General features: G+C 51.3%; 1 protein-coding gene across 1 annotated transcript; it reads left to right on the top strand.

Moving 5' to 3' along the window:
* Positions 1-1,356: 1,356 nt before the first annotated feature.
* CLDN2 (claudin 2) lies at positions 1,357-3,895 on the top strand. The gene is made up of 2 exons (XM_009571993.2): positions 1,357-1,489; positions 2,548-3,895. Exon 2 carries the CDS (start codon positions 2,742-2,744, stop codon positions 3,435-3,437), a length of 696 nt encoding a protein of 231 aa, XP_009570288.2. The 5' UTR covers positions 1,357-1,489; positions 2,548-2,741; the 3' UTR covers positions 3,438-3,895.
* Positions 3,896-17,419: the final 13,524 nt, after the last annotated feature.

Here is a 17,419-nt window from a genome sequence, read left to right as displayed (position 1 = left end):
CAGGGACAGTGGTCCCCAGCGTGTGAAATTTGTCCCAGTTGTGTAAACAGAGGGTTGGGGAGAGGCTGGGGGCGGAGGGGCTGGGATCTCTGGTGGAAAAACAAAACACAGAAGGGAAAAGTTAGACACCATTTGTGAGAAAATCTCCAGGAGGGAACAGAGGAGGGCAGAGACAATTAACAAGGATGATTAAGTGCTCTTTGTAGCTATTTGCATAAGGGAGAGGAGACTGGGGAAGGAATGAGGAGTGCTGGGGCAGCATGATGGGTATAGGATGGGGACAGTGCAATGGCCGTGTGATGGGGCAGCCTTGTGGGTATGCCAATGGGTACAGTGTGATGGGCTGCAGTGGTGGCAAGCACAGAGCAACCAGGAGGCAGGTGATGCGATGCTCAAGAGGGAACAGGAAGGGAAGATGGAAAGCAGGTGTGGATTCCAGGTGCAGGGCAACGGTCCTGCTCAGAGGTCCCTGGCCCCTGCTCAGGTTGCCCCGGTGAGCTGTCAGGCCCTATTCTTGCATTGCTGGTGCAGTGGGGAGAGCACACACTTGCCCATGCTCCCTGCCCTCTCCTTTGGCTCTCTGAGATATAGACCATATCAGGAGGCACAGAGAAGCTTCTCAATATGAACTTGAAAGGCTCATCCCCACACCACCACATGTCCCATCCCTGCCCACTGCTCCTGCCCAAGCTCTCGAGGCAAGGTGCAGCTGGCACGCAGTTCAGCTCCCGTTCCCACGAGAGTTTCAATTTGGGACAAGGAAAGAAAATAGCAAATGGTCCCTGCTGTACCTCTGCTATCAGCATCCAAACATCCTTGTCCAAACGCTGACCAGACCCTGCTCAGCTCTGAGTACAATTTGTCACCAGGGGCCCTCCCTGCCCCTCTCCATCTGTGGCAGCCGGCAAGCAGGAGGGGGCACGGGGCCAGCACTGCCCTCATTACCGTCTCCATTTGCTCCTCATTTGGGCCAGGAGTCTTACAACAACAAACCCCGCAGAGGACAAGCAGGGCCAGGAGGAGCAAACTGAAAGTCAGATATTACCCTGTGGGCACAGGGATTTCAACCTGCCAGCGTTTCACTGCCCCTCCAACCCCAGCACAGGCAAGGCAGCCCAAAGCAGACATAAGGATGGTAGCACGCATTCATTCACCAGCGACTAAGAGTGGCCAGAAAGGTGACAGCAAGGCACAGACTTGAGCAACTTAGGCAAACCTACCCTGGTAGTAGACAATGGGCAAAACAAGGCACACTAGCTCCCCAATCCTTCTTGACGCTGAAAGGGTTTAATTCTGATCTGCAATAAGCTTCTGATCCAGGCTGAGATTTGCAGGTGGATTTGCAAAGCCGTAGCCAAACAATTCACAGCCCCTGATCCCCCAGGCCAGGGCCCCGACTGCTCGCCCTGCCCCGAACAGCCATCTCCGGTGCTGGGTAACCCCCGGCCGCAGCCACCTTTGGTCCCGCGCCGTGTGTCCAGCCACTTCCGTAAGTACTGCAGACTTCCAGCATGATCCCCCCATGCCTTTTTGCTGCCACCCTGAGCACCCCAGGTATTTCTTTTGCACCATCACCATGAGACAGAGCAGGAGGTCTTGGCTAGTGCACAGGAAAGGAAACGGGATGTTGGGAAACTTTGGTACCAAGCATTTAAGGTGCTGGTGGGGGACAGGGAGAGGAGTGGAGGTGCAGGGCAGTGGCAGCATTCTCAGTCAGGAGCATTCCCGCAGTGTCAGGGAAGTTTGGTATGGGCTCAGTGCAGTTTCGCAAGACACAATGGAAAGGAGAATTTTGAAACAAGACTGAGAGAAAACAAACCACCCCACCCCGCCACCCTGTGCCCAGGGCTGCAGGCAGGGTATGCCACCAGCAGAACCCCCCCTGCCGCCAGCGCAGCAAGCACAATCTGCACCCCAGTGCGCTCACCAGGAGGGGTCACCCTGCTGAGGTGCTCCCGGGAGGTATCTCCAAGGTTCTGCCAGCATGCTGTGCCCTGAAGTAATTCTGCCCTCCGCAGACCTCTTGGGCTCTCCTGGGGATGCAGGCATCACTGTCACATGCATCCCTCTCCATCATTATCCCCAGTGGCACGGAAAGGCTGATAGACATGGTTCAGCCTCAGGTGTGTGCATCCTGTTGTCCCACTGGACCCTCAGCAGGTCAAGGTTGGAGGCTGCAGATGCCTTGGTAAGCTCCAATCCCCCTTTCTTATCTAGGTGAGCATCAGGATCACCACCTGAAGTTGCCTCTAGCAGGTCCCAAATAACATAACACAACTGTAGCTCTTTGGTGTTCTTGGCTCAGGGCATCACAGAGGAAAAGGGACTCTCAGGAAGGCAGTGGGCACTTTCCCTCTTCCAGCATCTGCCTCTGCATCCCTGCCTGTGGTCCGGACACAAGGGAGGGCTTTGGCGTCCTTCCCGGGCAGCGCTGCTCTGCCTCTGAAATCTGGCTGCGGAGATAGTGGAGGTGAAAGGGCACTTGGCGCTCATCCGCAAGCTTGGGTCAATCGTTAATCAGAGATGAATTGCTTTCCACTCTTGCAGGTAACCTCTCCTCCTGGCTCCCACCCACATGCCGGTGCCCATGCAAAACCAGCGGACCCGGGAGTGGGGTGGAGCTGTGGCACAGCAAGCGGAGCCTCCAGCACGGCCATGGGAACGTAAGTGCATGTGAATGATCTGCCAGTGAGCCGGGTGTAAAGCTGCAAGCTCGAGGGAGGTGACAGCCAGCCTCCACCATGGTGTCCATGGGGCTCCAGCTGCTGGGCTACACCGTGGCCTTCCTTGGCTACATCGGCACACTGACCACCACGCTGCTGCCCAGCTGGAAGATCAGCTCCTACATCGGCTCCAGTATCGTGACAGCCGTGAGCTTTACCAAGGGGCTGTGGATGGAGTGTGCCACGTACAGCACAGGCATCACCCAGTGTGACATCTACAGCTCCCTGCTCAACCTGCCTGCTGACATCCAGGCAGCCCAAGCCCTGATGGTGAGCTCCTGCGCTGTCTCCTCCCTTGCCAGCCTCCTCACTATCATGGGCATGAGGTGCACCGTCTTCAACCAGGGCTCCCCAAGCAAGGACCGTGTGGCAGTGGGGGGCGGCGTGGTCTTCATCCTTGGGGGCCTGCTCTGCTTCATCCCACTGGTGTGGAATATCCATGTGGTGCTGCAGGATTTCCACAACCCCACCATCCCTGACAGCACGAAGTTTGAGCTCGGGGAGGCACTTTACCTGGGCATCATCTCCTCCCTCCTGTCCTTCATTGGTGGCTTCATCCTCTGCACCTCTTGCCCTGCCCGGGACCCAACAGCCACCTATGGAAGCACCTACCAGCCCCGGCTGCTGGCGGGCAAGAGTCCCCGGCCCTCAGTCAACCAGATGCAGAAGACCAGGAGCGAGATGAACTCCTACAACCTGACAGGATACGTGTAGCAGCTGCATGTAGGAACTAGACTGGCACCTCTCCCAGCTCCCCAAAGCATCTGGGCTTGCACCAACGGAGTGTGGTAAGAGAGGACACCGCGGCACCTCCTGTGATCAACCCTCTTGCTCATGTGCTTGGGGGGGGTTGATCCCACTCTTTCCCTGGGGATCCTGAGAGCCTTGTGGCTGTGACTGCTTGGACATGCCGGCTGGTGACTTATATCACTGAAGGACCTCAAATCCATCTTCTGTTCCCTCTTCCTTGCTGCCAGCCTGTAGGCAGCCCCTGGCACAGCAGGACAGCACAACCCCAGTGAGTCTGCCTGGATGGGGATGGGGGCTTGTGCCCCCAGAGAGCAGCCTGGTGGCCATGGAGGCATCACAGCCAGGTCAGGGTGTTTGCATGGGTCCAGAGTTGCTTTGGCGGAGGGGGGAGGTTGGGTGCTGATTGCAAACTGATGTTGCAATAAATCTGTCTTTCTAGCCAGGCTGTGGCTGAGCTTTCCTCTGGCACTGAGGGACCCTGGTAGCTCCCCCAGCATGGGGGCTTGTGGTGGGAGCCATGCTTGCCTGCATGGCAAGTCCGTGGTACAGAGGGTCTCCCCCACCCCATGGCTTTGCCATCCAGGAGCCCAGGCGGCTGGGAGCACTGCTGGACGTGAAATGTCACTCCCCTGTGCTGTCTGTTCCTAGGCACCACACTGGGAGGTTGCCATGTACCACCACTGTGAGTGTTCCAGGAGAGGCAAGCGTGGCTCCTCGGGAGCTAAAGGCAGGGAATGTCACCCCCCAACCCTGATTGCTTCTAAGGGTGCAGATATCACTGTGACTGGGTTGCCCACAGGGGGATTCGCTGCCCCCAGGGGCACATGGCACAGCAAGGTCCCAAGGTAGTGGGGAGAGCCCTGGCATCACTGCATCTCCATCCCAGGATGCTGCAACCATCGACACCCAGGAGGCATTATGGTCCTAAGCACCTAAGGCAGCTGCTGGCCACGGCAGAGACTAAGGACCCCAACACAGCTGCAGAGGGGTCTTGCAGGCAGGTCCTGAGCCTGGTGGTCCTTGCAGAGGCTTTTCTCGGGTGTAAACCAATGACAAGACCATCAATAAGCCACAAGGGATGGGCAGACAAGGGCTGAGACCACTCCATGAGTCCCTTTGGCAGTGGAGGGATCTGCTGCGTGATCGCAGCCCTGCACAGCTGCAGGAGCATGAGAGCTCACACAGACTGCTAGAGGCTCTGGGGAATGCTGAGTGCACCCCAGGGCATGGCAGGAGGAGAGGAGGCACAGGCAGCCCCAGTCTCACAGCCCTCAGTGGAGCAGGTACATTTTAACCATTTAACGTGCCCCCTCTGATGTCTCACTGCCAGAGCCAAGAAAACCCTTGTGCTGCTGTGCCACAGCACAGGGCTGCCCAGGGACCCCCTTGCCCTGGCTCCCTGTCCTTCAGGGAGCAGGAAGCTACCTGTTGGCCCCTCATAAAGCAATTTAGATTAGCTCCCAGAGGGAGGGGGCCATGTTCCTCTCTCAGACATCACCACTGTTACCCTTGCACCAGTGAAATCATTATTTGCTGTGGGGTTAACACACTCCTGATGACAGTGAGTCATGCTCTCTCCCCTCTTCAGTGAGCAAGGGGCCACCCAGGGACCCATGTGGAGGGTTAAGCTGGCTGGAGGGGACCAAGGTGGGTTTCAAGGCAAAGGCCAGTCACTCCCATTCTGTGGACAAGGGGAAAAGTGCCTCCTCATCCCCAGGCCAGCTGAGTTACTTATTGCTGCCCTGGGTGCAGAGGATGGAAAGGGCAGCCCCCCAGGAGATGCTGCTAGTTCACTTAAGTCCTTCAGCCATAAATTATTTGTTTCTGGGCAGCTGACACAGAAGGGGGCGAGAAAACAGTTGGTACGAGAAATCATGCCTCTGAAGAGGAGGAATTCCTGGACACCACGTCCTTGTCCGTCGCCTCCCACCCCAGGCTGTGGGGCCAGACAGCACTGCCAGTGTCTGCAGGCAGGGGCTCTGCTAATTAAACAAAGGGGCATTTGAAATGCTCAGTTCAGACTTTCATTGCTGCTGGGTATATTAACGCTTTAATTCAAGGAGCAAAAGGGAAGATTTCTGGTTTTAGAAGAGTCAGCTTTTGCACAGTTTCCCTCTGAAGGAGAAAGGCAGCTGGCACAGGTGAGGGCAGGTAGAGCAAGGAGCTTGGGTAGAGAAACACCCATGGTTTGGACACATAAGCGCAGGTCAGAGGCACTGCAAGTGGCCTCAACATCCCCAACAGCTCCTTGGGTTTGTTGCTCACCTGTGCAATGCCAGATCCCCATTCTGTGGGTGCAGCTTCAGCTGTGGCACAGCCGGAGGAGAGCTGACAAGCACGACACTGAAAAGGGGGCAAGCCTTTCCCCAGCCCCGTGTGCCTCCGGCCTTGCCAAGGAGGAGCCCCTGCATCAAGCATGGGTGGGCTCACGGAGGGGAAGTTTTCTCCCCTCCAGCTTTCCTGACCTTTAACTTGAACGCACCCAAATATGTGAAACTTGGCTACAGGGCAAGGATTTTCCACTTCCTCACCAGCAAGAGCAGAGGACAGGGAAGTAAAGGACACTGAGTGCACAGATGTGGTGGCAGTGGTTATCTCTGCCTCATGCAATAGCCACATTCCCTGCTGTCGATAAGTCAGGTCCTAGAGGACAGGCTGGATACGGCCCAGCCCAGGGCCAGAGAGGACAGAAGCCCAGATTGCCTTGGGAGCCAGCTTTACCAATGAAGAGCATGAATGAAGGATGAAGCTGAGCCAGACAGCGTGGCACAGTCAGCCCCTTGGTCACCTCTTGCCCCTCAGTAGCTCAGCAGGAAAAGCTGAGAGCACTCCAAGTTTTCCCACAGGAAAGCTACAGAGGAGCATGGCCCCAGCTCAGGACAGGAGGGGGATGCAAGAGGGACGGGCAGCCGGGGGGGGGAAAAGAAGAGGGTGGGAAGAGGGCTGGGTGGGGAATGGCTCCCTCTTCCAAGCACCCCAGCTGGAGCCCTTGCCTCATAGGATTGCACGGTGGAGCTGGCAGCCTTGCAGCTCCACACCAGAAGGCCAGGCTGCAATGACTAATCCTCCATCATAAGGAAACAAGTCCTTCCTCTCCTGTTGTTGCTCATTATGGTGCCTCAGATGAAGAAAGGAGGCAATAAAATACTAACATGCCTTTATCTTCAAAAGCAGTAGAGTCACTATTAATGCCCAGGACGCGTAAACCCACAGCTGGACCTGGTCCAGGGGCTGCAATCTTATTGAATGGTCACAAGAGACGTGCAGAAAGTCCCAAAGACTTCTGAAGAGGGAATGACACGTGTCACCAAGACCTTTCCAGCCCTTGCCCATTGGGCACCCCACTCACAGCACCCCTGGCAATACCATCACCCTCCTGCTTCTCTGGCCTCGCAGCCACTGGCCACTGCTCTGCACCAGCAGAGCCTCTTGTCATGCAGAACACTGCGTAGGGATACCGGGGGGCTGAAAGGACACAGGTTTGTCCCAGACCCAGCCAGATCCCACACCTTCTGCCTCCCTGGAGCCCTCCAGGAAAGCAGAGCTTAGCTCCTTCTGGCATCTCCAACCTGCCTCTTGTTCCTGCCTAGCACAGCTGATCTGAAGCAGCAACAAATAATCCATGCAAGCTCTCTGAGGAGTATCAGGCCAGGTGCTGGGAGAGTCCGTCACTGCCCGCAGGCCCCAGGAAGGAGGGGGAAGAAAATTTGGGCCAAGTTCCTGATGGGCAGAGGCACTTGGAAAGGACCTCCACATTCCTCCACCCTCCTCCCAGTCATGGCACTCTCCTAGCTGCCTCCCATGCTGTGCTGGAGCCTCCCAGCCCCTTGGCAAGCCAGGGCTGGCATTGAAGAGGACAAACTGTTCCTACCCATGGCATTACAGCAGCTTTCTTAGAAGCAGCAGAGGATGCACTATAGGGAGCGGCTGTTCTCAGGCACTTCAGATCCTGATTCCTGGACTGGGCTAAGCAACAGCCCAAATCATGGACTGTGCTGGTGGGAATGGGAAATGCCCTCCCTGCCCCAGCCATGCCCCAGATCCCACCTGATGTCCTGGTTGGTGAAGATACTCAAGCCCAGGAAACAGCCCTATGGTTTCACCTCAGGGCATCTGTGATGCTGGGCTGGCAATTGCACTCCTGGCTTTCCGTAGCCTTCCGGAAAACACTCCTGGCTTTCCATAGCCTCCTGGAAGTCACTTATTTAAAGGTGCTTTAAAGGATCTTTTGGTGTCTAATAAAAGATATCAGGGAAATGGGGCAGAATGAACTCCATAGCACTGCAGAGGACAGAGACCTTTGGGTGCACCAGAAGAGATTGCTAGAAAGCACCTTCCTGGCTGAGTTTGAGCAACAGCTTGGAAATCTATCAGGAAAGTAATAAAAACTCTTTATCTCTGCAAACCATGATACTTGTGAAGAGGGCATGGAGCTTTGATCTTACAGGCACCACATAAACATCATAACTTTCCATAATTTCAGTCTAATCAGAGGAGCTTCAGGTTAGTAATCCCAGCAAACTTAGCATATGTGCAATCTGTAGCAGCGAGAGCAGGCTTTATCAGTAATACCTACGCCAATTCAGCAAGCAAAATGAGCTTTATCAGCAAGACAAACTTTTATAGTAGTGTAAACATAAGCTCTCTCAGTGATTTTACAGAAATATCAGTGAAAACAGACTCCATCTCTAGCCAAAATCTGCCCTGGAGAACTGGCCTAGAGAAATTAAGAGAAATTATCCCACACTCTCAACAGTTCCACTGCTGATTGATGGTTTAAACAGCACTGTGCTGCACAGAAGAGATGAAGACCAGGGGGTCCCAAACAAATTTCCATGGACAAACTGAGCTGCGACAACATTAGCCAGTCCACCAAGTCAACCCAAGCAATCCAATCTACCAGCCTGTCATCTCCATGATCGGAGTACACTCAAAGGCACCAGCACTTCAGCAGCTGCTAACCTAGGTTCGTACCAAGAAGACACTCAGACCGAGCCCAGCCCCTCTGCTGTGCACCCGGAGTATGGAAGAAACGAGTCACACTGTAAGCAGAGAAAACAGGGATGCTTGACTAGCTCCATGGTTGCCTCTGATCTCCACTCAGGATTTCAGAGGACAGGTGTACTTTAATGAAGATTTTCCCACACCTGAGAACTAATCTTTCCTCAAAGCAGGTGCCATTTTTCACACCCTCTATTTCTGGGATGTCCAGCCTGCTAAAAAAGGCTAAAAGCAGGACAAGACTGACGTCACAAACAGCATGATTGCCTGGAACTTGCTTTCCTAGAAAAGCTGTATCTCTAGGTTTCTCAGGTCACTGAACCAAAGTCCCACACCACTGGCTATATCTGGCAAGTGTTGCCAAGATCGCTCCTGCAGATGTATTTTCATTACCTGAATTTTTAGCCCTTTCCTTTTGCAGTGGTGGGAACAGTTCCAGCTTTCAGTATTTTCCAAGGTATAGAGAAGCCTAGGGATTCTGCAGGCGTTACAGAGCCAAAGGCAGATGGCAGTTCTCACTGGCTCTTCAGCCACAATGCTCCCATGCCCTTTCAGCTATCCCAGTATGCTTTTATAGGAATGAAGACACTGCCTTTGGATTTTCCCCTGGCTGCAGCCGATGCCAGGCACAACATCTTGCAGAGACTGGTTAGGCAAGGGGGCAATTAACCTCTGATCTCCCCCATGACTGAATGCTTCCTCATTGGCCTCTGCTCTTCCCAACCCCACTTTATTTTAATGGTGTTTCCAGATTGCAAACAGGCAAGTCACTTCACCCCAGTCCTGGTCACCAGCCTGTGCAAGGTTGCCCTCTCCATCTCCATGCAGGCAGAGGAGGCACCGGCTGCCGGTGCATGGGGGAGGCCAGTAGGTAAGAGACAGCAGATGGAAAATCAACTAGCTCCTTGTTTTCAAGGCTGGCAGAGCAGGCACTTTGGGGCTGGTGATGTTCCTCAGCAAGGTGGAGGACACCTCTGCTGCAAAACAAAGTCACTGGAAGGGGAAAGTGGCTCCCAGCGCAAACCCCTGCAGCTCAGCCCCGGGGAGCGAGACATGAAGAACTGCAGCTGCCAGGAGCCTGCTAACACACATTAAATTCCCACCTCCCTGTGCAGAGCTGGCTACAGGAGCCTTGTCCCTTTATTGGACATCCCAGGGCCTGCTCACAAACAAGGGTCTTGCTGTGAGTTACAGCTTCCTTCCCAAACCTGAAACATCCCCTCTCCCAGGCATGCTAGGGTGACTAGAATCCCATGGGCTAACTTCTGGCTTGTAAGTCTGTAGTTGAAAATAGCTGTTTTACCACACAGGTCACAGGCAGATACAGCTAATCCACCCAACTTCAGTGCTTCTGGCTGAGTAAAGGCTTCAGGGAAGCCAAAAAGAAGGAATAACCAGAGCAAAACACACTGTAAAGGCAGCCTAGTCTTATACAAAGAGAGACGTTTATCCTCAACCATCCCTGAACGCATCTAGGCTTTCCCATGGGAGGTATTTGCAAAGCAGAGGGAGGCTGCCCACAAAATACAGTGCTAAAGATCCCAGCTCGCTGTTGGGATAGAGGGAGCTGCACTGCCTACAGCAGCATGAGACCAGGGAAATGGAGCACTGCTCTTCCCTGGCTCCTTGGCTTGCTCCTGCACACCTCTTGCACAGCACCGGGAACCAAGGGCAGGACAGACCAAGCCTGGCCAGGGCTGCTGGCCACAGCCCCAGGACTTCATGGGGCACTGCATGGTACTGGCAGGGACTATGCAAAGAGCGCCGGGAGAGGAAAGCCTTATTTTTGAGATGTTTTTCTGACCTTCTCACCTGCAAAAAATATTTATCTTCACTACACAACTTAATTCCCCGAAATACTATGGCATCAGCCTTCTAGCATGGGCACTGTTGAGTGAGCTTTGAAAGATGCAGGAGACAAGTACCAAGTTTCAAAACTAGGTACTTTGATATCAGCTTATCTATGGAAAATTAATAGCTGCACTGTTCGCCAAGTTCCGTCCACTTAGGAAATGCTCCCTCACAGAACCACTTTGGGTGTTATTTCTTTACACTAAGGAAAACAAATCAGCTCAAAAAATGTCAAAAGACCCACATATTGCTGTAAGGAACACATATTTTGCCTTGCTGGTAATACAGGGAGGTGAGAGTATGAAGCCTGATAACTGTTCACAAGTCGTTAAATGCTTCCATAGGCTCACAGATCTCTGCCAATTGTTGCTTGCATCAAAGCTGCCCTTTGCTCACCACCTCCTCATTCAGCAAAGCCCGTTCCTATCTTTAATGGCTGAGCATCTGTTTTCTGTACGTCATGCATACATTCTCCTTTCCCTGGGAAGCAGGAGCTAACCAGGAGGAGTTCTGAGTTGTGTAGGCTGTACCACAGCTCCCTCCTGGAGATGGGGTCTAACCCGGGGGGGGCTCTGAAAGTGACATGCAAACATTGGGGAAGTCTGTGAATAATCTATAAAAATAAGGTCAGGTAGTATTAGAGATAAAGTTCAGATCCCAGAGCTAGTTATAAAGGGATGGAGTAAAGAAGATGTACAGAGGAGCAGCAGCAGCTTCTAAGATTATTAGGTTGATACATATGCACTGTGAAGAGCACTGAGATCAAGACTGAAGGACATGTGGGCATTCTCTTCTTCAGAAGTAGCTTTGGAGAAGAAAATAGAGGTCTGTCTCTTCCTCTGCCCAGGTTAGATGCTTCAAAGGATGATGGCCTTTGGGGGTAAAACTTCCTAGCATGATCAGAAGCATGACAGCTCCCAAAGATCACTTGCTATTTTCACACCTCAGAAATCATATGTCACGCAACCATAAAAACTAATGCAAGTGTCCCAACCATTGTGAAAGGAAACTTTGACTCATTTGGATAATCCTGGTGCAAATTCAATATCATCAGCAGTTCTATTGAAAATTGAATGTGATGAGGGCATAGTCCTGTGGTTTGAGGATCTCTCCAGCTGGCGAGATCAAAAGCTAAAAACTAAACATGAATGGAGATAAGAAATGCTATCTTCAAACCATGAATGGAGGGACATAAGGAAGCTACCTTCAAGCTCAAGTGTCACCACCTGCAGAACTCACCTTAAAACACAAGTAAACAGCACAATCTGAAAATGTCAAGAGAGGTCACAGAAACAGCCCTGAGATCTAGAAACATGAGCTGAAAACAAAGCAGGATTCAACCAGACAGAAAATCAGGAAAAATAGACACAGAGACAGCATCTACAGACGGGATTAAAACCACAGTTGTATAGACAAATCCTTTCTATCTCCACTAGCAACAGTGAAAGTAACTTATGCAGTAATGTGTCTAAGTCCAGCCATTGGGGAAAGGACATGACAAAGTTCTTATCATGTACTCTCTGCCCACGTCGGTGTATTGCTCAACTCTTTCAGGCAATGTGTACTACACATGCTTGGTTATACCGCCTAAGCCACTGGTTTCTGTCACAAGATCTCATGCCTTTCGAGGAAAATGAAGTGTTTGAGTCAAAGGAGCAATGCTGTGCTGGCCACCCATGCACCGTCTCCTCTGTACCCACACTCTGGGCAACAGAACACGCTTCAGGAAGGACAATGAATGCATGACTGTAAGGGGGGGTTCTCCACAGCTCCTTTAGCCAGTCACTTTATACTTGTAGGAAAGCATGTTTGATTCAGGAAGTTTCTGAGCTGGAAGTAAGTACAGGCTTGAACAATATTGAACTATACACACTTGCCCATGAACCATACTGGAGGCAGGTCAGGGAGCTGCAGCATCCTTTACTCTGAGTGTACTCATTCCCTGTGTTGTCTGGCTGCTCTCAAACCCCATGTCTTCCTCCAAACACCCCATGATCCTCAACATTTTGCAGGTTAAAAGGATCATCATGCTGCTGGCTAAAGAAGAGCCCAAGAAAATAAGCCTAAATGGAAAGTTTAAAGGCAAAGCTGCTACGCAGCATCTGTTGAAGGAAGCTGGGCTCAGCCATGCTAGCCCAGAGCCTTTCAGATCTGACTGCAAGCCTCAGCGTCACTGTACTACCAACTGTTCCCATAGCTACATGCGAAGATAAATTTAGTTCAAGGAACCTTGTGTTGCTACATTATTTAACAAACAAACAGGCGCATTCAAGAGGAAAACACAGGCAGGGACCCAGTTTAGCTGCTGCGTGGGTTGATCAGCCCTATGGCCTCAAGACTGCGTCTCGGGGTGAAAAGGCTCAAATCCTGAACCTCAACACCACGCTGCTGTAGCCCAAGCCAGTGAGCTGTGTTGGTCAAAACACACTCCAGCACAGCTGCAGAGAAGTGCCCAGGCTGCGCTCTCCTGGGATACCTGTTGCCCCAAGAGCTGGGCAGCCATAGCCAGGGTCTCCCTGCCTCTCTGCTACTCAACCCAGACTGCTAAGGAGTGAAGTAAAGAAGCCGCTGGGGGTGTCTGCTGGCCAGATGCGACCCAGCCTGGCTGCGCTCAGAGCTGTGGCTGTGCTGCAGTCCCCTCTGCTCACACTACCTGTGGGTTACCACCACCCAGGGAACCCCAGTCCCAAGCAATAGGAAGCAGAAGAACCATGCAAGTCCTGCAAGACCAGAAGAGGGTGAGGAGAACCCCCTGCCCCACTAGAATGATGATCAAATGATGACAAATAAAGAAACCAGGGTTTTATTAATGATCACGTGCAAAAGCCACAGTGGCAGGAGAGACGGGTCTGCTCCAACATGAGGTTTGTATTCTCCAGTGTGGTCTGCAAGATCTCATCCACCTGATCCAACTCAAAGTTAATATCCTGGAGCTCCAAGTGAGGGAGGGAATATAAAAAGAGAAGCCAGCTCACATTCATATGCAGGTTCTTAAGTTTCTCCTCAGTACTCTGGGCAAGAGGGCAAAAGCCAAGAGGAGATTCAGTGGCCAGAACCTGGATCAGATACCTCCCATCACACACCCAGCTGCTACTCCCCTTCATGCCAGGAGTACCATGTGCAGTGGGGTTCCTTGCTCCATTCTATTCTTATCTCCGTTACAGACCCAACACTGTTCACGGGATCTAGCAACAAGGTGCCACAGTATAGGCATCTTGGAAGCCAGATCAATTATTTGGATTCTTCCAGTGATTCCATCTCCTCACAACAGCAGGATCCTCACTTATAACCCAGTTACCTATACAGCAGGGTGACGGATACCAGGGAAGCAGTGTTCTATGGTAATAGCAGCCCACAATGACTCTTGCGCTCTCCCCACACCTTAGGGATAACAGGGACTGCCAACCAGCCAGCTCATAGCTCTGATCTCTTCACATCTTCTTTTTCTGGGCCCCTACAGGAAACCTGTGCCTCCTCCCGTACCCCTAAAAGCATCTCTGTATTCTTGAGTCTCTCCATCAGTTCAGCCTTCTCCTCTGCAGACCTCACCATCTTTTTTTTCTGTTTCTGCCACACAGCTTGGCAGTAACATGCGCATTTCTCGCTGCAGGGCAAGACTTCCATCTTCTGAGCTCTAAGCAGTGCTGGTTCCTGTTGGCATTTCAAGAACTCTGTTTTCAGGCAACACTTCTCATGCTCCTTTTTTTCCACCTGAAGTGGGAGGAGAGTGCATGTACAGGAATTGTAATGATTGACATCATAGTTAACCTCAGCCAGCAACTAAGCCCCACGTAGCTGCTCGCCCACCTCAGCAATAGCTAAAACGGGTGTATTATCAAGGTTGTTTTAATCACAGCACTACCACACAAGCTACTCTGAAGAAAATTAACTCTATGCCAGACAAAACCAGCACAACCAGCAATACAAAAGAGTTTTGCCAGGTCTGAAGAAGTTAAGAGTAAACAGATCAATGAAGAAGCTCACTACATTCTTTACAAAGAAGTCACTTCTCTTCAACCCACTTTGCCCTGCTTTCTGCAGAATCCTCCAAACCAGCAGGGATGAATAGCCACAAATTCATTACCTTGCACTGGACCACATCCACTCTGCTGAAACAGCCTTCAGTTCCACAAAAATATCCTCCACTGGCCTTCTCACATTCTCCCACTCCATTACATCCCCCTGCTCCTCTGTGTTAAGGACCTACAATTCTCTTCCGCCTTTGTCTGCACTACTGCAGCATGATGCTTCTTCCACCTTTCAAGTCTTGCCTTCCATGGAAAAGGGAAGAGCCAGATGGGAGCTTCACCACTTGCAGCAGCCTTTAATACACCAACTGCCACAAATAATACCTTATCTAGAGGGGGGGTTTTGTGCTCCTGTATGGAATTACATACACACTCAAGTCTGTAGCCTGTCTTTCTGCCATTAAGTTTGGCATTTCTTTTCCAGCTTCCCCTGGACCACACTAGTCTCATTCTGATCTCCTGAGTAAAGCTCGGCGCAGCGCGATACTCTGCTAGCAGGGCTGGTGCAGCTACTCTTTGAGCAGACAAGTGTGCAAACTGCCACCAACATTTAAATCCTCTTGGTGTAGCTGCAGAAGTTTTTCCCTTTCTTGATAAAGAAAGATGCGGGTGGAGCTTGTTGGATTTGCTGCAGAGAGCTCATATTTGGGAAAAGTAGTTCAGCATGGCAACGGTGAAAAGCAACAAGAGGCACCTGAGGAAGAGCTGAAGCAGGGAAAACAGGAGCAACAGGAGGCGTTTGGCCCCACCACCACGAACAGAGAAGCAGCTTTGAGAATTACTGCTCAGAGCCAGCTAAGGATGAGCAGAACTGTTCTCATCACACAATGTTTTTAAAGCTGGCATAACCCAGTGGGGAACCCATCTCCAAGATCCTGCAAGGAGGGGCACAACATCAACCAGACAGATCTGTTATTCACCAACCAACTGCACCATGTACAGAGGGCCAAGAGAGACGGATGCCAAGGTTCACTCGACTGCTCTCAAGGCAACCCAGCAGCCCCATCACAGGCCTTTCCCTGGGCAACTGGTGGCCAGGCTCAGTGGCCAGGCAGAAGGGACACAGCCAGGCAAGTAGTGCCACCGTGTGGGAGCAGCTCACATTGCTCTCTAATGACATGGGCAGAAGGGGTTTTGGGAGGGGTGAAAGAGAGAAGTTGAAAATATGTAAGTGAATAAATAAATCATATCTACACACACACACACACAAAGTGAAAAAGAATGTGAGACTTATCCAGAGAAATTATCTCAGCCAGAAACTTGATTCCTTACTGCAAGTCAAGAGGTGTCTGACTTCTCTTGGGAAAAGGTGTCCTCTGTACAAAGCGATTCACAGACAGAGTGAGCTGAACGCTCCAGCAGTGGAGAGGCAGTCACATCAGCTGCCACCCAGAGCGACTGTGGGGCTGGAGAACTGTATGCATGGAGATGAATTTAGCTCACAGGGGTGGGAAGGTGTTAGCACTGGTACACAGAAACAAGGAGGATTTAAAAACACCAACTTGGCAAGGATTTCTGTTCCTCCTTCTGTTCCATCCTACTCTCCCCTTCTCTGTCTGGACACAGGAGGATGAAGGAGCATTTGAGTCCTGTAGACTCCTCTCTCAAAAAGGGGGGGAAGAGAAGACCACTCAGGACAGGTCCACTAGCTCTGGTCAGAGCTCCTTTCAGCAAATTGCATCTGACCAAGACCTTCAACGTGGCCTCAGTACAGATCGCAGACAAGGAACAGAAGACAGGACATGATGGGAGGCCTTAGCCTCCAACCTACCACTTACTTGCTATTAAAGGTCTGGTTTTCTCCTGAGGTCCCTCTCCTTTCTGGACTGCAGTCATCTTTTTGAGAAAAGGGAGAAAGGCAGGAGACCCATAAGCACCTTTTTCTTCAGACTCCAACTTCACAGTGCAGATAAAACATCTGGTCCAAGGATTGATGTAGGGAATGACATCTAGGGAGGAAGTGAGCTTTAAAAAGTGTGAACATCAGTCCTGGATTTGACAGCTGCACCACAGGAAACCAAGCCTTAGCCAAGAAGAAAGAGGAACAGCAAGACAATCAAGTCTCTTCTGTGCATGTTCCATCAGCCAGGTATTAAATCAAAGTCCCCCAACATTAACCTTTCTTGGCACTCAAACAGCAGAAATTAGTTCCCAGTCCCTCCAATATCCGTTTGGCTACCAGAGATGTTATCTCCATTACAGACCCACCATTGTGCAAGGGATCCAGCAACAAGGTGCCACAGTATAGCACCTTGTGTTCCTGTGTTCCTGCTCCTCAGGTGCCAAACAGCTCCTGCAACAAGAGCAGTCCATCATGCCCGAGTGTGTGAAAGAACAGTTTGACTCCTGTCTTCCACCAAAGGTCTCCATGTGGAGGTTTGGACACCTATGCAATGTTTCTGCTCCTTTAGGATTTCAGATAAAAGAACAGCTGAAGGATCGAACGCTGTGCTTAAGGGCTAAAAGCAAAAAGATCCATTTGAATCTCAAAATAATAGAGATTAAATGAAGTATGGACTATGAGACAGAGTTCAGCAAAGCACACCACAGCATGTCAGTCATTCCTGCTTCAGTTCTGAGTTGACAGAGAAATACATCATAACCCATGTGGGCGGCATAGACCACTCATACCCACTCCTCCAATTCAAAGGAACTGTCACAGTCACCAGTTACGTGGAAACAGTAAATAGGACAGTCTATGCACCACTATACACGTGCAGTGATGTCCTGAAACACAAGATAAAAATTCCTGCATATACAGGTTTAAAACAGAAATGTAACTATTACTTTCCTGGCAGCCACAAGTTCCGCACAGCTGTTTTCACTGCATTGTCCAACACACCCTTAGGTCTCCCTTCTCAGATGATATTGCTAACTTGAGAAATTATCTGTACAGCTAGGCAATCCTAATTACTCCAACAGTACCTTACTTGCTTGCTCTGGTCTGCCACCACCACGGTCATTGCTCAGTTAAACTGGGTCAGTTTGAAGGGACTCACGAATCCCATAGTTCGTTTTTCTGGCTTGATAAAGAACTGTCTCCCATCTGTAATTTGTGCTGCTGCT

Source organism: Cuculus canorus, chromosome 10 (assembly GCF_017976375.1).
Source record: "Cuculus canorus isolate bCucCan1 chromosome 10, bCucCan1.pri, whole genome shotgun sequence".
NCBI lineage: Eukaryota > Metazoa > Chordata > Aves > Cuculiformes > Cuculidae > Cuculus > Cuculus canorus.
The sequence above is the reverse complement of the archived record's forward strand: the minus strand, read 5'-3'. Positions and strand labels throughout refer to the sequence as shown.

Excerpts from the sequence above, each read along its gene's own strand:
- CLDN2 (XM_009571993.2), top strand. The coding sequence starts at position 2,742 with ATGGTGTCCATGGGGCTCCAGCTGCTGGGCTACACCGTGGCCTTCCTT.